Source organism: Lathamus discolor, chromosome 3 (assembly GCF_037157495.1).
Source record: "Lathamus discolor isolate bLatDis1 chromosome 3, bLatDis1.hap1, whole genome shotgun sequence".
In the NCBI taxonomy this organism is placed as follows: domain Eukaryota; kingdom Metazoa; phylum Chordata; class Aves; order Psittaciformes; family Psittacidae; genus Lathamus; species Lathamus discolor.
In genome coordinates, this window is record NC_088886.1 from 4,079,367 (window position 1) to 4,103,593 (window position 24,227).

The following is a 24,227-nucleotide window of genomic DNA, read 5'->3' on the forward strand; positions in this document are numbered from 1 at the left end:
GTTTCTTTCTTCCATAGGGTGGCAATGGAACCTGGGCACAAAACAGCTACGCGGTTTCAGCAGCAGGAGTGATAGCTCTAGAGGAGCTGCATTAGCTTCCTGTGCAAGGTGCTGGCTTTGGTCTGTATGAATCCTGTGTGCTTTGGGGCCCTGCTACCTGCGAGACTGCTGCCCACTGGCCACTGCCTGCAGCCACGGTGAGGGGCATCACCTGCACCATGCTCCTCCGCATTCAGTGTCTGGGCAGCAGTGACTGGCTGTTATCACAGAAGGATCATCCAGTCTGGAATTTGCCTCCCTCCCTGGTCTGACAGAGCTCACATCTGCTAACCTACAGGACACAGCATCAAGCTCATTTTTTTCCCCATGCCCTTTGTTTTAAAGCGCTGCCAGTGAAAAACTGCAGGTTGCAGTTCACTTTCTAAAAGGGTTGTGGGGAAGTAAAACAGTCTTTGCCTTGTCTCTTTGAAAAGAAAGGGACTGTGCAATTAGGTTTGTATTCGCACCTGAGGCATAAAGTGGTTTTTTAGAGATAAATAAAAGCCTAAAAGAAACAGCTACAAAGATACCACTGTCTAATTCAGGAAAGGCAGAGAGCAGGAGCAGATCTAAAAAAGTTAGCGATTTCCTTATATCATAAACATTTTGCTAAACTTTAGTAATTCTCCTCCAACTTACTATAGGGCAGCACTGCTCTTTTATAGATGTGTTTTGCAGTGTACACTTTGTACCCGGTCTTTATCAGGCTGGTAGCAAGAGCACGGCTGTGATTTTGAGCTTCCTGGTTCTCATACATGTTTTGTTGCCTAGATAAGCTTGTTTGACTTTTGAGGTTTTTCTTAACATTTTATTGCACTCTGCTAGATAAGTTATGGCCCTTTTGTTTTAATTGTTTTGTGTTATAAAGGATGAGCAGTATCTAAAGCACCGTTGTAGTTGGGTGGCTTTAGAGCCCTACCAGGGTAAGTGTGAAAAGGCAAGACTTGGCTTGTTATCCATAATGTGACTGTAGAATGGTTTGTGTTGGAAGGGACCTTAAAGCTCCTCCAGCTCCAACCGCTGCCATGGGCAGGGACCCCTTCCACTGGAGCAGCTTGCTCCAAGCCCCTGTGTCCAACCTGGCCTTGAGCACTGCCAGGGATGGGGCAGCCACAGCTTCTCTGGGCACCCTGTGCCAGCGCCTCAGCACCCTCACAGGGAAGAGCTTCTGCCTAAGAGCTCAGCTCAGTCTCCCCTCTGGCAGGTTGAAGCCATTCCCCCTGGCCTGTCCTTACAGGCCCTTGTAAATATTCTATTTTAAAACAGAATTTTAGAATAGAGTTTTATCTTTTCCTAGAGAAAGGCAAGGGAATAAATATTTGGGCTTGTGCTACAACTAACTTTTAGAAACTAACTGGGATGGATCTGATATAAAGCATATTTACATCAGAGAAAGGGATTTTTCCTGGTCAAGAGAGTGCTTTATACACTTTCTGTCTTCAGCAGAGAAGAAACCCATTTAGTTTCTCAGAGGTGGCAAAGCAGTTGATCCTCTGCCTGGCTGCTTGCACTGGGAGGCAGTTTCTGTTCTGTGCATCCTCATAACCTTACTGTGTGAAGCACGCGGGCTCCTGGCAGGTAGGAGTGATTAGATGGAGCAGGCATGTGTTGCTCGGGAGCTGTTTTTAGCATCCAAAGTACAATTTCCAGGAAGATGTAGGGTAAGTAGGTGGCAAACAGGACTCAGCCTAGTAAACAATGCTTAGTGCGAAGTGATGCTGCAGCACTGAATACAGCACACTGATCCCTAAAGGAATTTCGTACTACAGAGCAAAGTGAGGGCATTAGAGATGCGCAAACACCGTTTAGAGTGGCAAGTGACAACGCAAACTCTGGCCACAAAGAGCAGGCTGCTAGTTTAGTGTTACCAGCTGCACGCACTCTGAGCACATATCCTGTGTTTCACTATTACTTTTATCACTTGGTTAGGAAAAAAAACCCCAGCCAAAACTGAGAACCCTTTATTCTTTATTAGTGTGGTTGCTACTGATAGGCTAGTCCCTAATTAATGTGATGGTACTTTCCCATTCCTCTGCCGCTCTCCTTATTAGAAGTCCTCGGCAATATGAGAGACTAAGTATCTATTACTTAGTCATGAGGTATCTAGACCAGCTTGCTTTTGAAACTAAAGACTGTGTACCTCAGGCATACTGTATTTCTGATTTGCATATGGAAAAGGCAGTTAAAAAGCTGATGCCCCCATATTGCTTGCGAGTCAAGTAGCAAAAGTAAATGATTTATCAAGCAAAGGTTACCACACCTGTGCCTTTTTGTCAACATAGACAGAGAATGCCAAGTCAAGTGTTTCTTCTAATAGCTCAGACAGGAATTTAGATTCAAATACCCCCCCCAAGGCAGGACAATGATGTGGTGAGCCGCTGGAGTGGCAGAGTGATGGATGGGGTGAGCAGAGGCAGTGTATGAAAAAGCAAACCAGCTAAACCAACACAAAGCCAGCAGCCCTTTTGGGGCTTTTGCTACTGAATCAGAACTACTGACTTCAATCAGTTTATTTCCTGGTCTCTTCTGTCATGGAGTTGTCGTCCTGATTTGTTGACACAAGAAGGCAGCCTTTTTCTAAATAAAATGTTATATAAATTCTATATAATTCCTTTAAGGGATTATATGTGAAGCAACGTGACCTAAATCAGAACATGCTGCTAATGGAAATGCCTACTGCTAATTTTTATAATGCCCATTAAGAAAGGCATGTACTGGTTTTTGGTTGTTTAAAAACAGCCCAGGACAGAATGATCCTTACTCAAACCCTGCCATGTACATTTGTCTGTGATTTTATTCCAATGTTCGGTGAATGCCCATGTATGGGAAATGTGACTTCTGCTGAATGGCAGTCACATCCCTGTGCACAGACTCAGTTCTACAGCATTTTAAGACTAATGATGATGATGATGTGTAACTAGTGCCTGCAGTCAAATGAGCTGCCAATTGGTAGAGAAAATCAGAGCCACCAAGAAGCTGACGATCATGTTTTCTTATAGCTTGTACCTGGGCTGCAGTAATAAAAAAGCAGAGGTTCAGGTACAGTCTTCATTTTTATTGTGCTGTTCCAGCAGTAAAGAGTTGCTTAACCCTTATATTTAAGCTTGACTTTCAGAAGCTCGGAGTGTTCACTGCTTCCTCCTGTCTAAGGGAGCTGTGTGGCCTGGCAGTTAGTGGTCCTCAGGACCCAATTCTTAGCCTGATTTTGAATGTACTGTAAAACTCCTGATGGAAAGCAGCCATCCCAGCTGCTTTTAATAACACAGTCCTATGAGTTTTTATATTTTCATTTTGAAAATATCCTAAATGATCGTCCTACACACTAATGCCTTGCAAAAAGTACAAAAGCATGTCTTTGTGTAGAGGAACGCTAAGTAAATCCCAAATCATTGCAGTTGAGTGTTTTTACCTCACTTCTCTGATTTAAAACACAGTCAACTTCAGAGTTGTTTCATGAATAAGTAGTGAGTTTCACTGATAAATTATATATTTAGTATCAAGTGGGTTGTGGTGGTGTAATGATGTATAGAAGCATGGAGATGCAGCTGGAGTCAGAGACTGGAAGTCAGTCTCCTTACCCACTGCAGCATGTTTGACTTTAATTGAAAGCTGTGCCGGAGTATTGTTTTTCACTGTACAGCATTGTTATTCACTATGCTGCATTACATAGAAGCACTTAAGGTAAGGCTAGAGCACTTTAAAATGATTTAAGTCATAAATAAAGAGGATAAAAGTTTACAGTCAACAAACTTATCTGGGAAACCTAGGCTGCAGGATGCAAGTAAGTTTACAATATTTTGGAGACTTAATACTGTTGTGTCTTACTACATAATCAATTTACCAACTAGGAGGTTTTCAAGCCTTCTGGAAAAGGTAAGTAGCATTCTCCAAAGGGTTTCAAGTTTCCTGAGCTATGAAGGAAAAGACCAACCGCTTAAGGACTTTAACAGTATACCTTAACATTCCTGCTTCCCGATTTCAGTGTATTGCTGTGTATTCCTGTTGTTTCCAAAATGACTGGAGAAATACAATTAAAATGGGAAGGCGCACGAAAACTTGTCACGTACATGAAAGAAATCAAGGAAGAGGCCTGAAAAGTGGGGTGCAGGCTGCATTTTGTTAAGGGATGAAACAAAAATCAGAACCTGATGGGTTAAAACCCTGCTCTGTGCTGCTGGTGTACTTTCTCTGACCCTATTTAATGCAGCGAGAGTTTGAGATTCGAGGTAGTTTAACCTGTGCTGTCGACAGAGCTATAAACTAAAGCCCCTAACAAGTTGTACACAAAGAACAGATAGCAAGAAAACACATTGTTTTCACAGGCATCTGGTTGCAGCCCTGTGAACTGAAAATCCTTGGGAATGAGTGACCTGTGTTTCATTGACAGCATAGGTGTTTTAAGTCATCACAACGAGGAGTCTGTCTTCATGCATATCCTGGACTGTGACATGTGAGAGCCGTTAGTCTGTACACTAATTATTCAGTTGCAGGTAAGAACTTACAAGAGCTAAAAGCAATACTCCCCCATTTGCTAATTATTTGAATTACTACTTTTTAGTCATCTCAACCAGCTCAAAACAAAATTACAAATATTTCTTGCTGTTGACCTTTAACAGAATTGTAACAGAGTCGAGCAATCACTTCAAACTGCAGTTGTCCTGAAGCACTAGTCCTGCTCACTTCTTTATACCTTCTCCCCCATGATAACGTGATATTAAGCACAGACTTAATTTCTTCCACATCTGGCTCAAATTAGCTGCTAACAAAACTGCCAACAACTATTTTCTTAATCGACCCTGGGAATTTGATACAGCTTGGAAAAAAAAAGCACATTTAAACCTCGTCCTTCTCCTAAAGAAACACAAATGTTTACTTGAGCTTCTGATTTGACCATAGCAGGACTATGAATTCAGTTAACCCAGCTTTATAGGCCTGCCTCAACTGGACTTTTTTTTCCTCTTTGTGTAAGGAAACAGATGTGCTCTCAATTATAAAATCTCCTGCTCGCTCAAAGCCCACCATGCAAATGGCCAACCAGGAATTCGAGTGTGATTTTTTTTTTTACATGGAAGTCATTGGAGCAGTCTCCCATTGTATCTGCTGGGGGACTAAGGTGCACTGTTACCTGATGGCTCTCTCTGAGCTCCTGTTGCATATGCAATGAAATGCACTGGCTAGAGGTTGGAGCAAAAGTCTTTGCAAAACCCAGTCCTTGGGGGGAAAAAAAACTAGAAGCCAATACCTCAGCAAGCAAAAGCGCTCGTTCCAGTTATGAAAGCAGCATTATTACTACATAAGCCCAAAAAAACACAACAGACAAAACAAACTGCAAGTGACATTTCGCTGTAGTTACTGAGACCATGTGGGTGAAGTGACAGCGGCAATGCAGCTTGGCTCCGCGGGGACACGTTAGAGTACACACTGAAGAAGAAGAAGAGGCTGCAGGCATACAGAGAAGTCGAAAGCGGCCCACCTGAGTCTGTTGAGGGATATTTACAAAGCTTGGATCCCGTGGTCCAACACTGACGAATCGGTTTGCGGGGGAGGTGCTGGGTGTCGAGTAGGCTGTGAAGGGAAGGGACACATGCGTTGAGGAAGCGGCACTAGATTGCACACGAACAACACCAAAACACACTGTCTCAGAGCCACCTAAGCAGATGTTTAACATAGAAATGTGCGAACGTTTTAGAGAGCGAGAGTTTGGGTTTAGACACTGGAAAGGTTTGGTCTTAATGATGGGGGGATAAACGGAGGGGACTGGGCTGCTCCTTGCCAGGCAGGATGGCAATGGCTGTGCTCAGGGAGAGGGGTGATAGGGTCCCCTGTGCTGTTCTCCATCCTGGAGGAAAACCACTGCAGGCCTTTCCATGACGGGATGGCCCAAGAGACTTCTGTAGGTCCTGGTATCTCCTGACTGTTTGAATATCTGGTACCTCTGGTTTTAATGGAGATTTGCACGGCAGTGAACTTATTATGAACAGAATCAGACCCTCATTTCATGCTAAACCAGCATTTTCTCTCTCCATATAAAGTTTTGGTTTTCATACTGCTGTGGTCTGCACTCTCTAAAATGTTCACTTGATGTGTTTGACAAACTAGGAAGATCCTTTCGGTAAAAAATTAATGGGTTGCAGTTTCACTGGGGTGGTAAGTGCAATCAGTCTGAAGGCTGAAGCTGCCTTTAAAAACTGGAGTGGCTCCCATAAATGTAAAGCTATTAAATGCAACGCAAGCCAAGAACCCAGATTACTTCCAAACTTGAAGTACTTTAATGATTTTATTGTTGCATTATATTCTCCACTGCAACTGTCCACAATGCCACGTCCTTCCACATCCAAAAAGCTTTCAATGCATTTTTAGGCTTCCTCTCATTTGAAAATCCCCCATGCAATCTTCTCCCTTGTTCAGTTTTTTGCGTGTTCAGATCTAAATTCAAATAGCCTGAATAGGCGCCTTAATACGAACAGTGATTCTGTCTATTTTAAATATATTTATGGGAATGCATTCTGCTGAATAAAATCCCCAGACAATCTAACTATCCAATGAAGAGACAAAAAACAATGTTAAAAGGAAAGTTACTTGCCAAATTCCAGTCAGGCTAAATATAATGTTCAGGCCCCAGCGTTACAGAAAAATAGAGTGAGTTAAGAGTTGGAGAAGACACTGGGTTGTCTGTGTAGATGAAACCCTGTTGCCTTTCTGAAGGCAAAAATGTTTGGTGACGAGGCATTACATTGGAGAAGCCTTTGGTTTAACATTGTACTAAATCAGACCAATGCTCCACCTTATCCACTGTCCTCTCTCTTACAGAGGCCATAAGCAGATGAACAAGGGACAATCAAAACAGGTCACATATTTACTTTCTCGTATTCTTTTCCATCCTCCGATTATTTTCAGCCCAGGGACTCCCTATATTTAATGGCCTGCAAGGGATTTTGTACTGATGAATGCCCAATCTACACTTGAACCCATGCGAACGTTCTCCATAAAGCCCTTTGGCAAGGAGTTTCCAAGTCTATGAGCACGCAGAAACACATCCTTCCTTTCCTTCTCTATCCAAGTCTCACGAATGTCTCATGATGCCTCCTAATTCTTACAATTATATCAGACAGCTTCACCCCAGGAACTGCACGTCTTCATTTCAGTTTTGCTGACTTCTAAGAATGAAATCTTCCCAGTTGTTTCTGGTGAGGTGAGCTCTTCTTTCCTAACACCTAAGGCTTTGCTAGTACTTGCAAAAAACACGCAAGGAACATCTCCCCTTCACAAACAAACTCATCCTTCCAAAATGATATTGCAAACTGCATTACAGCTTGCATATTAGGCAAACTGCATTACAGCTTGCATATTAGGGTATGAACAGGTACACCGGTGTTGTTACTCATATCTGCAAATCAAGGAAGAAATGAACTGAGCAGATTTGGTGAGATGTTCTCTTTGCCTTTTTGCCGTGTTAGCTTGCTTAATAAGTCAAAGAAGACACACATTTGCAAAGGGTATATATCTGTTTCTAGTGCCATGTACGAAGATTCTTCTGTACTGTCTTATGGTGAGGTTTTCTTTTCAGCTAAGTAATGAACTCAGTGCTGTGCAAGAGTAAAAATTCCTTTTGCAGCAGGGAAAATTAACTTAAAGCTCAAAAATCAAACATCTGTTCTTCTGGTCTACTTTTAAGGAAGCAGAATGAGTGGAGAGGCCCTTTAATCCCTTGGAGCAGGTAAGTTCCACTCAGAAGGGAAGGAACTCAAGATCTTGTTTGCAGTTCCCTCTTGGCAGATTCTTTTGCTGTGATATTTGGTAGGAAATCAAAGGGAAACCATCAGAACGTTGTCTTAAATGGCTTCTCTGTTCAAACAAAAATCCTAAAACATTTGAAAACTGTCTAATATGCACAAAAGTCCCCTCAAACCTTGCTGGGTGAATTATTATGTATACCTTCGGTAATGTTCCAAACTATGTTTAACTTCCTTTCTGAAACTACTCGGATGTCAGCGTGGTATTTCCTTAAGGTCATATAACTACATCGCTAGAGCCAAGAAGTGAAGAGTACCGAAACTACATATATGCAGAGCAGGCTTTACACTGGATTCTCCCAAGATGCTAGTCCCACTTGACTGTAAAATGTCACGAGAGGTTTGTGGATTGTAAGGGACCATTTTGGCTCAGAAAATTAATATTAATAATATGGAATACATATTAGCAGTGACTCTTATTATAGTGAAATTTGGTTCAGAAGAGGGAGCAGTACTGAGTATTGGTTACACCGTCACCAACACAGCTTCTAGCCGTATCTTACTGTCTTCATCTAGATACCCTTGTTTGACATGGAGGTGGGATTCCTGGAAGTCTCAGGGCTCCTGATCCTATACTGTTCTGAGATTAGGATGAAGAAAACTGCTCTCACTAGTTAAACTGGGTCATATTATGTTATAGGATACGTGGACTGAGCTTATGGTGGGATCTTCGAACTCCTTTTTAGCAAAGGGAAAAGCCAAAGCATGGGAAGGAACAGAAGCCAGCTCTCTTAGGCAGATCTTTCATCATCTTTATCAGCTTTGCTCCATGGGAACTGCCTAGATCTGCACTAGTTTACAGTATACGATAGCTGGCCCATTGGGCTTGAATAGAAACATCTTCCTGCCCAGCCTAGTCTTTCTGCTACTGGAATTCACTAAGGATTGTTTGCAACATCATAGCCCATAGCCAAGGAAATGAATGTGATGCCACAAATTTGCTATGATGCTTCACTTCAGGAACAAGCAAAGAAGGAGCTGGCAGAGAAAGAACATTTGCTCACACAGACAGCTTTGATATTTAGCCAAAATGGCAAGAAATTGTATGAAAGACAAGACAAACAAACAGTTTTGGGAATGTCATGTATTTTAAAGTTGCTTGCAGTAGGAGAATGTTAATTTAAAATATACTTTCCTGAAATAATTTATCTTCAGTATAGGAGTGTGTCATTTATCAGACAGTTCGGGATTAAAAGGATAGACTTTTGGTTGGTAAAGATGATTTGTAGCGATAACCTAATGTACCACTCTTTTACAGACCAAGACGACAGGGACCTGTGCTTGATACGAAGAGCTCTACTCATTCACAGAGGACTAGGAGTCAGTTTAGCCATTGAGGAGTTGTAGCAAGAGAATTAACTGGAGGAACACGGTGCAATAGAGCAATTCCTACTGCAGTGCATCCTGCAGGCGAGCATCTGAGAGGGAACTGCAAATTCTAACAAATTAAATGATACAGTCATCACCCTCTTTTTTATGGATGGGGAAAGAAGCGAACAGAAAGCTGAAATAGCTTGCCCAGAGGGTGCTGAGTCAATGCATAGCAGAGAAAGGGAGAGAAACCCAATCTGATTATAGAATCACAGAATTACAGAGTTGTTTAGGTTGGAAAAGACCTTTAAGATCATCGAATCCAACCGTTAACCCAGCACTGCCAAGTCCACCACTAAACCATGTCCCCAAGCACCACATCTACAAGTAAATACCTCCAGGGATGGTGACTGCACCACTGCCCTGGGCAGCCTGTTCCAGTGCTTGACAACCCTTTTGGGGAACAAATTCCTCCTAATCTCCAGTCAAAACCTTCCCTGGTGCAACCTGAGGCCGTTTCCTCCTATTCTGTCACTTGTAGAGAGCAATAAAATTCCCCCTGAGCCTTCTCCAGACTGAACCCCCCAGGTCCCTCAGCCGTTCCCCATCACCGCTGTGCTCCAGGCCCTGCACCAGCTCTGTTGCCCTTCTCTGGCCTCACTCCAGCACCTCAATGTCTCTCTTGTAGTGAGGGGCCCAGAGCTGAACACAGGATTCAAGGTGCAGCCTCACCAGTATGCAGCACAGGGAGACAATCCCTGCCCTGGTTCTGCTGCCACACTGGTGCTGATACAGGCCAGGATGCTGGAGGTCTTTTTGGCTGCCTGGGCACAAGCTGTTTATGTTCAGCCACTGCTGACCAACAGCACCAGGTCCTTTTTCCACAAGCAGCTTCCCTGCCACTCTTCCCCAAGCCTGCATGAGCATTGCACTGTGGTGACCCAAATGCAGCACCCAGCACTGAGCCTTGTGAATCCAGTACTACAGCCACAAGATCATTCTTCTCATCTTGACACAAATGCTGTTTAACACAAAAGCTCCTTTGTGCAAAGGGGCATTAACTGATAATGATCCTGCCTAAGAAGGGAAAATTTAACTAAGTTTCTTCCAGTGCAGAGTTATGAACCTTAGGAAACAGCATTTAGTTTTCAAAAGTCCTTTAAAAATCATGGCGTACAGGGAGGGCAGTATCTTAGACACTGGACCAGAGTGAGGGCCACAGATTCTAACATAGCTCAGATTCAGTTATGATAGTGATAACGTCCAACTGGCATGTAGCAGAGGTGGTGTTTTCTTTGGGCAATGAGATATTACACCCAGAAACTGTCAAGTTCAAGAAAATATTGTGCTGTGTTTGTTATGTGTTACAAACCAAACAAAATCAAGAAGAGATCAGAGATAAGATAATCTTGGGGCTGCTTCTGATATCAAGGATGTGTTCTATTGAAACGGCTTTTTACAGAGGCAAAACGAACCCTCCCAAACCGCATGAATCCCGTCTCCATTGTGTCATCTCACTGAGGAAAATGCTGGCTTTCCAAAGGGATGGGATTCGCGTGTGAAATTTTCAACACCCAGAGCATGCCTGGCCACCCAGTAGTGGCAAATCCCCGGTGTGCATCTCCAGGGGCTCTTCCTTCCTTGGACAGCACTAATGTTCATGTTTTGGTTAATGTCACAGCTGGAGAGTTTCACTATTGCTCTGAGAATCATTAACCACCTTGTTGTGATTTCTAGCTCTCATTCCCAGGAGGCTGTGCTGTATTGAACAGCTGCTCCTGGCTCCGGCACCCCTCAGGAGGGCCATATTCCAATTTTTGGTAGGGCCATAACTGCATTTTGTTTCTGTGGAGGGCTTTCTGCTTAGACCAAAAAAGGGAAGGAGAATGGAGCAAATGCCAACCCCTTTCACTCCATTTCCTTGGGGGGGGGGGCTTCATTCGCCTCCACACAGCTAAGGAGAGAGTCTGGCCAAATCTAACATCACTCCTGCCTTTGTTGCATAAGTGACTTTCCAATATCCTAAAGCTCTTCAGGGCAGCCAGCCATAACCCAGCGACACTCCCAGAACCGGTGCACTCGAGCAGTTCGTAACCATGGAAAACACCTTTTTGTGTGGCTTTTATGAAACTCTGGTGAATCTGCACTTGCTATTTGATGGCTAATATTTAGTTAAGGAAAAAATAAACATGGTTGAAAATGGAGGCTTGGTCCTGATTGACACACTAAATGGAGTCCAGTGGGCCCTTCTCTCTCACTGCGAGGCTAGGAACTTCAGTTTGTTTGACTCTTTATGTGGCCAGCCACATAAAGCTTTGGTGTACATGTAATATTTTTTTCTTAGCGAATGTTTCCTATAATCTACTTTGCTGTAAAATCTGTCCCTAAATTAAATTATATGCTTCTTTACCACTCAAGTCACTATTATTCAAAACCCTCACCAAAAAGAAGATGCGCGCCTTGAATATGTAGAGAACTATATGTTTAGACATCAGCGTAGCTAATTAACAAACAGTAATTATTTCCCTAATCTTTTGTTTAAATACCATTAACTGGCTGCTCTTGAGAAAAACCTCGATTCCCAATTAACGTGGCAGCTGTCTGCTGAGCACTGAGCCACAGTGACCAGCCCAAGCCGATGGGTGGTGGTCTGCGAACTGGTTTGATGCCAGCTCAGAATCAGGCCAGACACACATTTTAGGTTGTTTACAGGATCGCAGTATCATAAAAATCATTAACGTTACTGCTAAAATGATGTTGGGAATTTTTCGTTTCGACACCAGACACTGCCAGTAAACTGAGTCACAACTGTAATGACAAATATACATTGACCTAGTTTCATTTTTCCTGGTTCTGAAGACAAGGAAATAATAAGGCATTGCTGACTGCACTCAGTGATAACTATGACTAAACATTAACCTTTTAGATTCCACCACTGAATTATTCTTGATAGGACTTAAAAGACGGTTTCTTCCATCAGAAAGTGTCAAGACTTTCTGATAGCACAAGTGTTGGCCTGAGGTCAGAAAGAGGAGCAGAGGGGAGGGAATGAATCAACAGCTCAACAAAAATCTGCTGATCAATTCTAGAAGTCCTGATTCTAGAAGATCATGTTCACAATCTTACCAGACTGTCTCATACTAAAACCCATTTTCATTTCAAAGCGAGCCAGAGCATCTTGCTGAGTCTGCAGTTGTGCACCATCAGGGAGCAGAAGGCAATGCAGAACTCCGAGAACCACCAGATTTTAAAGATGCCCCCTGGAACCTGTGCAAATCTCCTGAACAGTACATGAAGCTTTAGAAATGTAGGCTTCACATGACCTGAATAGCGAACACCTTTTTGCCCATCAAAGCAGTGGTTGCACATAGCATTTAAATAATAAGCTTGAAAAGCACACAAAGGGATTTGCTTTTTCGATTAGATTGATTTTTGTTTGTGGATGTTATTTGGACTCCCTTCACTGTGGAACAAGTCCCCTACAGTTGCCATTAAAGCACTGAAAGCTTCCCTTTTGTTTTTAAATGTCAGTTTGAGCATAGCTTCATTAAATCATTTCACAATTAACTCCCTGAACATCCAGACTTTTTGAAAGCATCAAACCCAGCTGAATCGCATTTGTTTCCCAGAAGAGTGAGTCCAAAGTGGTATCCCCAAGTGTGTATCCAGGAATTTGTATATTTGACTTGTGGCTACACAAAATACATATGGGAGCCGTGTGGGTGGTGGAGAAAGGATTAAAGCTTTCTCCCTGGGCCTAAAAAATACCATAGCTTCTTGCCCAAAATGCTGGGCTCGGGAACCAAGTCATAAGGGAAAGACGTCTGAGTTAATCTAGGAAGACTTATTCCCCAAAGAACTATAAATGAAGTAAACTCAGAAGAGTTGCTAGTTTAGCCCACTATGTATAAGTAGCAATGTTTTTGAGAAGCTGTCTGACTTCCATGTAGTAGCTATCCTCTAAAGACTGACTTGAGATACCAACTTGCCTCCTCGTGACAGTAAAACACATCCCAAAGGTCCAAGGTCTGTGTCACATCTCAGCTACTGGCCTTGATTCCTGTCATCCATGGTTATGTGAAATGGCAACGAAGTCAGAAATAAAACTGTAACCTTAAGCTAACTCTTTTCTCATTAATATAGAAGCAGCTCAGAATTTCGTCTGTCTCATACAGAGCAAAGAGCTCTCCTATTTCCCAACAACTGGTCAGCCCTCATCTCTTAACAGTCGATAGAAGGTGATGGCAGCACGTCAAGTGCTGCTGTTAGCCCTTGGTTCCCGCTGCGTCTATACTTACTTGGAGAAGTGGGAGAGGTGGCCCCTCCTTCTGTTGATGTAGTTGGAGGTTTTGTGTCTGGCACTGGCAGAGGCACAGGCCTAGCCATTGGTGGCGGAGGTGGTGGTGGCAACATTGGGGTAGGAAGGAATGGATTGTGCACCTTGCCTTGGCTGCTACCATTGGGCTGCCAAAAAACAAGCAAACAGACAGAAATTATACTAAAAACCAGCTATTAGGAACCTCCAGTAATAACAATCTAGTTGAAAGCTATGTGCAATACATTTACAGTTACTTGAGAGGTGGCAAAAGAAGCGCTGGGTCAAATTCTCCAGCTTCTTCAAGGAATTTAGTCTCAAGCCTTGTGAGCCTTGTGAAACTATGGAAATTCTCACTTTTGAACATTTGTCCTGTTAGCAGCTGGTGTGAACTGCCCTGGATTAAATCCTGCTACTCTTTACATTTCCTGCAGCCACTAAGTCATGCTCAGTGATGGCTGAAGCGGTATTTTGGACCCCTTAAATCCCCCAGTTTTGTGTCTCTGTTATATCCTTAGGATATCAGTGCCAAGCACTCGAGTGCAAATTTCTTAAAGATACTGCTCATTAAGAGAAAAACCAAGCATTTTTGGTGTTCTTAAAAGTCATGCTGATATCTTATTACAGGAAAATGAATGAATATATATTAAAGTAACTGCTCTCCCACATCCCTTTTGAGTTAGTAATAGTGCAGCTCACAGTTTAGTTGCCATTAGGATCATATGGAGAAATGACTGAACTTAGAACTGCTCCATTTTACTCACTGGGAAAAAAACAACAACCCTCCCTTTAGACTGGGATGTGGTCAGTCACAGGCAGAATGGGCTCAGCTAAGTGTGGTCTTTCAATTAATCACCAGAAAAACCTGTCCACAAGTAAAAGTGTTTTCAAGTATCACAAAACCAAGAAGGAGGCTCAAAAAAATGCCTCCCCTTCCCCCAACTTGTTAAGTTTGTGTTTTAAATGTAACGCAGCCTGGACACTTGAAAACCATACAGAGAGATGCCAAATACCATTACAGAGAGAAAGTAGGACAGCCTGTGAATGAGGTGTTCCATTTTAGTGACAAAAATGATGAGATCACTTTCGACAGCACTCTACAAATTGATCTCACTGCAGTTCTTCTGGCACTGAACATTGGCTTTTCCATTGATGATAAAAGCTCAGCTTTAAACACAGATCCATATTCTAAGTACTGCTAAAGAAAATAATATTTTAATTCCTGTTAGGGTTTCCATTAGCCTGAATTACTGGGGACAGAATACTCGTACTGGCAAACGCCTGAGACCTGATTTTCATTTCACCTGCTTTGGCACTGACAAAAGGCCTTAAAGGTGCAAATCACACTTGTGCTAGAGCAAAACTCATTCTGGGCATAAATAAGACCCAAATTCATCTGCATTTAACTTAATAGCACTCCTACTGACTTCAAAGACTGCAGTTACTAGTGTCTGCATCAAGAAGCAATCCTTCAGGGATATTTATTCTTCCAACACCCAGTACCTTTAATAAACTAATATATTAGTGACATCTCTCAAACACTATCTTTTCTCACAATTAGGTCCCTTTCCTGCCAAGAAGACCCCTGCTGTATGTTCATTGTGAGTGTGCTAACAGTTCATAATGCTGAATGGTTTGGGATAAATTAAGCAAATGAATACTCAAGGAAAAAGAAAAGCACTATATTGATTTGTTGTCTAGACATAAATGTATCTGCTAACATATTGCAGACATTATTCAAGGCCAGTACTGGCTGGAATACGTCGAGTCAGTTTTTCTGCTAGGGAAAGGAAAGCACTGAGAACAATATAGCTTATTAAATAAGTGTAATAAATTAGCTGCTAATAATTAAACTAATTCTCATTAACACTTTCAATCGTATGTATGTCAGGAGAGAAACAGTCATTTTGCCAGTTATTACTTCATTGGCTGGAAAAAGTTACATGCATTACATTTCATGAAATATTCAGAGCATTATTCTAGATTTGATTTACATAAAATTTATCCATTCTGTATTTGACCGGAATGCTATTGCAATAATAGCAAGATGATTCACTTTATTTGATTAAAAAAAAAATATGAAAATGGTTATTTGAAGCTTTGGAGCCCTGCTTAATTTTTCATAGAGATAAGGGGGAAAGATAACTTCTTACAGAAATAACAAACCGCAATAAACTGTACTTTTAACATCTTGAGTTCAAGTACTGGTCAACTTGATCTAAAGTGCTATAAGGCAGTATTTTTTTTTTTTAATGAACTTAGCTGATCTGAAACATCTGTTTCTCACCCTCCCTTTTCCTGCTCCTTCCCCCCCCTCTCCCCTGAACTTCAAAAATAATGAATAAAAATTATTCTGCCTTCGTATTTTGTTAACCCTGGTTCCACCAAGGTTACAGCGCATGCAGCAAAGTCATTTGCGGAGGGACCCGAAAGGTCACTGCATCACCAACTTCTCTGACAGTTTAACTTCATCTCACCACAATGTGGTCGAGTGGGTTTTTTGGGGAGGTTTTTGGTTGTTTTTATAAAATATTTTTGCAGTAGCAGCGTTTTTTTCCCATTTCCAACCACTATTCAAGGTGCGTTCCTGGGCGCAACATGCTGTTAAAATAACCCCATCAGCCCATGGTTAATTTTACATAGGACAAACACTTCTGAAGAAATAAAAACGGCTTCCTTACATTTAGGAACCCCACCTGTCCAGCCTGCTGACCAGCGTCGGGGCAGACAAGTTGGACAAACTCTTTCAGAGTCTCCTGAGGATGATAGCGGATTGCTGGGTGTGAGAAGTATGGCCCAGGCTGTTGAATAATGGGTGATGTTGGAAAATGAAGAGTCGATGGTGTTGCATGTGGACTTGCTATAAGAAAGAAAACAAAGAAGTTATATAGAGTTTTGCCTTTGGAAAAATAAAACAGTTTAAATCTACTGTTGTTTTAGTCTATTTTTTAAATGTACAGTAATGTTGATACATCTGATCTTCACAATTAATATATTAGACCACATTGTGTCCTACACTCACTCCATCTAGATCCTGAAAGCAAATGGAGCCAGACATTTTGAAGGATTTTCTGTGTTTTTAGCTGACACGTATAAAGGAATGAGCAGTCCTTTGTGGCAGTGAAAACTCTTCATCACCTTAACAGCAGTCTTCATCAATCAGGCAATGAGAATATGTATTTGGGAGATTATGGTTGATTTAAGTGACATTTCATGTAACTTGGATTTGCACATATGAATCCATTTTACATTGTGCTATAAATGGTTGATAATTTAAAATTTGGTCTAACACTTCCTGTTGTTGAGGGTTCTTTTTTTTCCACCTCAGTTTAGGAACATTTATTTTAAGTAACGTGTTTTCATCTAATGAACATGCACAAAGTGGCAAGATCAGTCTGAAAATTCCATTTACGTTTCTCCTGCAAAACACTGGGTTCCAATCTCCAGCAAGCCCCCAGCTTGCATTCAGGAATGAAGTTTAATTCGGTGAATTTATGGGCCAACAAGCCAGCTGGAAAATGTACTACGGTGAAGGTGTAAAGGTGCAATGTACACAAGCCCGTTGCCAATGACAGGTTTTACCCTCAGCTGATTTCAACAGAACTATAAGTGCAGTTTATAGTTCTTACACTCTCCTATGTTACGTGGCACCTTTGCCCAGTTCCTTGGCCTTCAGGATACATTGGGTTGGACCCCTGTTAGCCAACTGTTTTCTACTGTTAGTTGTCACCATGAGGTAGCAACTGCTGCCATTCATAGTGCTATGAATTCTCTCCCTTTCCCCTCTAAAATGAGAATTCGCTCTTCCTTTAGAATGGCCAATCGATCTGGTTATGCACAAGCTCATCTGTAAATCAGTTTATTCCTCACCAGTCATCACTGCATCCTTGTTGCTCCCTTGGCATGCTACCCTAGTGATCTTTCAAGGGTGTCCATGTGCATATACTGCACTTGTACACCGCACATAACCACTTAGATAAAGTCTGTGCAAGGGAGGAAATATCCTATAGAAACTCATGTGTTGGCTTTGAGGTTAAATATACCAGAGGGAAGAAAAAAAAGCCGTTGGCACTTTTCAGAAAAGTTGGAAAGATGCAGAGAATAAACTAAAATTAAATACAAATGAGCAAACACTCATTTAATGACAAATGTTATGAAAACCCCCAAGTTAAATAAAAGCTAAAATCTGCTTCTTAGTCTTGTTCATCACCAGTTTTATAATACGAGACTTTATCAATCTTTTTTTCTTAAGCATTATTAAAACATTATCAAATTTGGAGCCTGAAGATGTGAATAAAACACGTACTCAGTAACAGCAGCAAGGAAACCTATTGCATTATCCTGTAAACATTCACTATGTGTAGGCTGGGCAGCACTTCTATGTACTTCTTTCTCCACGACTGGATAAGAATGATTGCTGTGATGCCACCACCAAAAAGAGCCACACTCATGCCTGGGGTGCTGATATGGGATGAATATGAAGCTCTCATCCTTGCCATAAAAAGCTCGCTTGCATCCTTGTTAACCCTACAAGTCTTCCCAGTCTGCTGCCCTTAATGCTGCTTGAAATATATACAACAGAAAGAGAAATGCTACTAGATGTGTGGTACTAAACAGGAATCCGCCACTGAAAGAAAGCATGGAGATGAGGAATCAAAAGGTAGCATGCAGACTTCAACTACCTCTGATTAAAATAGATGTATATCCAGAGAAACTCTTTGGAAAACATGGGCTATACCTTTCTTACAACAGCTTAGACATTGTGGCATGTGGGCTGAACTGGAAAACAGTGTCTTCCCACAGCCATGCTACAGTGCTTCACTTGGGAAAAGGGAACAAGAAGCAGCATATCCCACACTCCCTGTTATGGAAATGTTGACAGTTATTCCATGGCCAAGGCAAACACCTGTGTGCCCAGCCTGTTCAACCTGTCTGCACATCTGGGCTTATCTCTTTGTTTTTTTACAAACCTAGTTAATTATTTCTTGTTCACTTTTAAGGCAAATAGTTTTGTTCTGAGTTTGCATCTGAAATTGTAGCATACTTGAAAACTCTAGAGATAAAAACCCCAAATCTTCAAAGGAAGAAATAAAGGGCATTTTCCTGTCCCCAAACTCCTGGGAGAGGCTGTAACTTTGAAGTGTGGTATCAAAGGTAGAGATAATGTGGGATTCACCTCAGTAAATGTGGGTGTCTGCCATGGAACTAATTAATGGAGAACTAAATAGAACTAATGGTGTCTAAGGAGACCCCAACCACTGCCCTCGACTAGACTTCATTGCCCACGCTGACTGGCTCACCAGTGGATATGAAGGGAGCCCACAGGTACTAGCTGCAAGGTAGATACCTCCAGTCTAGACGCACCTTCAGTTAGGTGAATTCCACCCAACATGCCAGCCTCTCATCTCCCTTACACCAACCCCTCAGGTGTAACCGCTTTAATGACACTTACATCATAGCCACTTTGTAGGTATGAATGTATCATCATCATCTCCAGGAAGAAACAGTCACTTTATAGAGCTTGTCAAAACATTTTGCCACAAACATTGGTTCAGCTAAAGTTGGTGGTAAGCTGACTACAACAAAATCTTCATTAGCATACAACATTTCTGTCCTTTTTTTTTTTGATATAAAACATACTCTCCCTCTCTTTCTTTGTATCTCCTTTTATAGTTTCCCTTTTCCTTGTATGCCAAATGGAAGATGATGGATGAAGATAAAAGTGAGAAATGAAAATTCATGTGGCAAACATCTAATTACGTAAAAAAGTTTGGGATTCTTTAAACATTTATAAAAGAAATTGCATTTAAGCACCAGCTCTGTTAATACTATTTGAAACTTACACAACTGCACTGTCCATTGTACACATCTGGGAACAAATTCATTCCTTTTCTTCCGCTGGGTGAAAAGGAGCTAGAAATGCTATTTCAATCAAACAAGAAGAAATAAAAAATGGTACCCATGTGGAAATTTAAAGCTAGGTCTGAGACCATGCTATATTTAGCTTTTCCAAGGTATGGTTCTTCGTTTAATAATCTGATTTGCTATAGGAAAGATGTGTTATGGCTTTTAGGAATACTCATAAGCATGTAAGTAGCGTCTTTCTCTGTTGCCTTGACCTCCTCAGCATGTCAGGGTAGAAAACAAAGTGGGAAGCATTTATCGGTGATCTTCCCAAAGAGAGAGGGAAGAAAAATGAATGCAGAAATAGCAACAATAATTCAGGAAGGGAAAGTGCCCCAAGAAAGTGCTTCCTCTTCAGTGTCTTGGCCAACCCCTCGGCACAGCCTCAGAGGGCTTTCTGCTGATCATGGGAAAGACTAGGGGAAGGAAACCAGACTGAACAGACATCAGTCCTCAGTCTGTGCCATATACTGACGTGCAGGGTTCATTTTCTCAGAGCAGATGGATTAGCATAAGAAATAATGAGTGGAATAAGGATCTCCAAAAGGTTTGTTTTTGCAGGCTCTGACTGGGAAATACTGAATTTCTGAAGTAGGAAGGGCTGTTTTATAAGCAGAAGAATATACTACTATTAAACCAATCAACAAACATTACAACTGCGCCTTGCCTTACACCAGAGAGAAGAGATTAAAATGCTAAAGTCTAAAAACTGCTGGCCCAGAAACAGACCATTACTGTGATAGCTGTGTTGTGGCCACCGACTGTGGTGCATGTAGAAATGGCCTTTCAGACAAGTTCTGAGTGCACAGCACAACTGTGTGGCCACATATATGGATCCTCACAAACACTTTTTAAATCAATTAAAAGACATGAGGCAATGGAGCAGTTGCCATTTTCCCTGTTTGCCTCTAAATAAGGGGCAAGTGGCCATGGGCAAGCTCCTTCAGTCATGATATTCAGAAACACTTCACAAAAATTATAAAGTCATTGCTTCCGAAAACCATGCCCAGGGTGATGCAAGTTTTCCTGTGTCTGAGAAGGGGCTATTACTACTTAGGTGCTTCCGATGGGATATTACAAGTCTCAATCAGTGACTGTAAATTCTTTGAGATCTTCAAATGGAAGATAAAATAGGTCTTTGTCTATTATTTATTTACTTATTGACTTATTATTTATGTATCCCTAAGCAGCTCCATGCTGCCAAACCGTATTTCTCTTGGCGTCTTTCAGCCTGTGACATTTATATTTTATTATTGACCTCACTAAATGACATAAAATATAAGTCCTACAACCTCTGAAAATATGTGGTTTCCACATCAGAACTTCATTTCTACCTGCTTTTGGTATGGGGGAGTTGGACTATTCGACATTATTAAATCTGTTACTTGTGCGTGGGGGGCTTGGAGGCAGGAATTATCCTTCCATCTCAAGGCAAGCATAAATATTTCAAAGCCCACATGATTCTAATTCCATTGAAGCTCATCTGAAACATCCCAGACTTTTATTGAAAATGAGATGATAATGTATGGTGGCCTGCAACAGATATACCAGTATTTTAAAACTACTGCTATTGGGCCAAGTAATTATGCAGTACAGCTGTTGGTGTTACACTGGATTCTTTAGTGGTTTATGAGTTTGTGGGGCTGTGCAGCACAGAAGAGGATTTTTCACAACGCTGAATTCAAATGTCTTGTCATGTTGGCCCGTCTTGCCTTTTCCCTTCTTGATTTGTAGTAGCCAATAACAAACTAAGTAACCAATAAAATGGGTTGCAGTCATCGATTAGGTTGGCACTTCACGTGTCTGAGGCATATGAAGATGAGCCAGTATTGTGAATTCCATTCAATGGGATGATCAGATAATAAAGAACCAGTTAATTTGAAACAGGTTATAGTTTTCTTCAGATATTTAGTACCCTTCTCAGGCCCTTCTGCTTGAACAAAGGAGCAGTTCTAATAAAGACGCACTGGATCCTTTCTCCCCCGGAACGCTCACTGATGTGGTAAAGGAACTTTGTGATCACACCTGCAGTGCTCAGACAGATTTCTCCACCAGCACGGCCCAACATATGGGAAAGACATATTGATCCATCCACCTTCTATCTCCTCTTCCAGAAAGCGTTGCCAACCCCTTCGAGTCCAGATGACTGGATGAAATTTCTTTCTTCATATAGTCGTTTGAAGTCTTTGGAAGGGTCATTTAGTGTTGCTCTTCTCCTGCTCAGGGAAAGCCTACTATCACCCTGCACTCCTGGCCTGTTCAAAGTAGTGGTCTGGGGAATGAAAACCACTGCTCCTTCACAGGCACGAGGGCTAGTCATAGATCCATAGATTCATAGAATGGTATGCGCTGGAAGGGACCTTAAAGATCATCTAGTTCCAGCCTCCATCAGACCAGTCCAACAGTGGATTGGCTTCACAATACTCAGATACCTCCTCTGTAAAATGATAATTAAGTTTACTAATAGCTCATTAAACATTGATCAATCTTCCTAGAAATAGTAACAATATCATCATAATGAAACAGGATCATATTTATCAGCTTGGTTTTTTTGAGGCCATTATAATTGGCTTCATTACAATTAAGAAAGTATTTTTTTTAAAAGTCATTTCCCTGGAAATGTTATAGAACAGTTTGTTCTGCTGCATATTTCCACTTCAGGCTTCGGAGCTGCTTTAACTCCCTGTGTGCTGTAAGCTTTCTCCTCGCATTTAAGTGATGCAAGTGCCAGTTCGAATTATGCAAGAGGTATCCCACCCTTTGTACCCCAAAGGTACTTATTCTGAAAATTGACCATATTAGAGGACTAATTGGCTAAGCCACCACGCTGGCTGATGTGAAATGCTTTCAAACACCATGAAACAGCTGTGTTTATCGGAAATATGAAGAGTGACTTTTTAATAAGGAGATCTGGCAAAAATCCAGATTTGTTGAAAGGAACTTACACTTCTGTGTATAACACAATGCAAGAGGTAAAGAATGGAAGCCTAAAACAATAGCTTAAAGCCCACAGATTTTTTTTTTTTTTTTTTTTTGAGGAAAGCAGTTACCCAAACAAGAAAAAAAAAAAGAATTAAGAAACTTGGGCTGGGATTTGCAGAGGTCCTGAGGGAATTCATTAACTGCGTTCGAATTTCAATGGGAGCTGTGTCCCGTAACTCTTTCAAAGGTTTCTCCAAGTCCTCATCTTTCTTACTGCCCATTAGGAACAGACTTCAGGGTGATAAATGTAGAGCAATCTCTTATTCAGGTTAGCAAAGACTGGCCTCTACTTAAATACTGAGGTGCTGAGGGTTGGGCTGACCAGTCCTTGGACCAGCCCTATGAAGGGAGTTCAGATCACTGGAAGACTTCAGTATTGCTTCAGTCCCATAATGGTTCACAAGGACTGTTTAGTATCGTGCCTGTCAGGTCCATGATGAGCTAAATTCAAACTGATCCTGTCTTGCATTCCTCATTTGCAGCGACAAGACTCATTCTCATGAGGTGGGAGAATAAAAAAAAAGGCCTTACTCTCGTAGTGTGGTTAAGATTTAGGTGTCACTGATGCTTCGACATTATATAGGCAAACATAGGTGAAACATTCAAAAAAGAATATAAACAGCTGACCAATGCAAGAGTTATACAAATACCCTAAATATGATGGATGGAGGATCTGTTCCTGCCCAGGGACATCAAAAAGAAGGACTGAATCGCAGGACATCCATCTCTCAGCTCCAGAAGTCAAGTGCAGGTGGTCAGCTAAGCACTGCTGAAAAAACAGACCTACGGTATCTCAAGCTGGGGCTGTCTATCAGCCCCTCTTTGCTGCTCTGAAGATCAGAGTGGCATAAGGCACCTGAATCCTTTGATCAGAAATACTCTTTCCATAAGAGATTCTGCAGGAGCAAGTGGGAGGCAGAGGGACATTTTGCCAAGGCCCACGGAGTTCCTAGCAAAAGGAAAATACGCTTAAAGCTGTGTTTGGGCACAGGGTTTATTGGTGTACTCTGGATTGTGGAGTATTACAGGCTGTTTGTGAAAACCTGTAGAGCTGAACTGAGTGCTGGTTCCAGATTCTGGCATGGGCAGGGGGCCAGTTAAGTTAGCTATTTAGAGCAGATTGTTTTACAACATGTCAAAATTCTTCTGCCTTTGGGAGATCAGAATACTATAGAACTGGTTACATAGGTACAGAAATAAAAACCATACCCATAGTAAGCACTTCTCCCTTTCAAGACTGTAGCTAGAGGTCAAAACCCCCTTAATTTAACCTACTTGTAGAATTTCCACTGCACCTCAAAAGCTGGCAACTTTTGCACAGTATTATTGTTTTTAATACACATGATGTATTCCCATATATAAGATAAAAACTACTGGTAGGAGAATATATCATGTCTTTCTTATAATGAAATGCAGTTGATAAGTTTACAATAGAAATGTAAATTCTCTTAAAACCCACAACCTTTATGTGCGTGATGATATAATTCTGCTTTGATACTAAAAAGGGCATGGTAATGGAATCTGTGACTTTGGAGTGATATATTGCTGTTAAGTTAATAGGACTCCACATTCCTATTTCTAATATCAGTGGTTTTTTCCCCCTTTCATTCTGTAGATGGTAAGCTGATACTACATAAACATTGTTAAAGCTATAGTTCCACGCTACAGTAATTCACTTAACTTTAACATGATTTATGGTTCTGTCAATAGAGGAGGTTGAAAATCCAGAGCTCTGATGCTTAAACATGGGTTCCATATTTAAAGCAATAATGTGCTTTTTGTGTGTGTCTGAAGCTAGGAGAATTTAGCATAAAGCAATGATAAAAATATTGTCGTTCACTGCACTGTTTAAAGCATATACTTTAACTTCACATATACATCAA

General features: G+C 41.5%; 1 protein-coding gene across 10 annotated transcripts in view; it reads right to left on the reverse strand.

The window, feature by feature from the left end:
* NFIA (nuclear factor I A) overlaps nucleotides 1-24,227 on the reverse strand; it is a 255,928-nt gene that overhangs the window by 24,610 nt on the left and 207,091 nt on the right. For 5 of the 10 annotated variants that reach the window (XM_065673200.1, XM_065673197.1, XM_065673205.1 and 2 more), the window contains 3 exons: nucleotides 16,140-16,318; nucleotides 13,442-13,607; nucleotides 5,513-5,604 (listed from right to left, as the gene is read on the reverse strand). In XM_065673200.1, the coding sequence (XP_065529272.1) occupies nucleotides 5,513-5,604; nucleotides 13,442-13,607; nucleotides 16,140-16,318 (437 nt within the window). The remainder of the gene's footprint in view (nucleotides 1-5,512; nucleotides 5,605-13,441; nucleotides 13,608-16,139; nucleotides 16,319-24,227) is intronic. The other 5 variants (XM_065673207.1, XM_065673199.1, XM_065673204.1 and 2 more) reach the window with 2 other exon arrangements.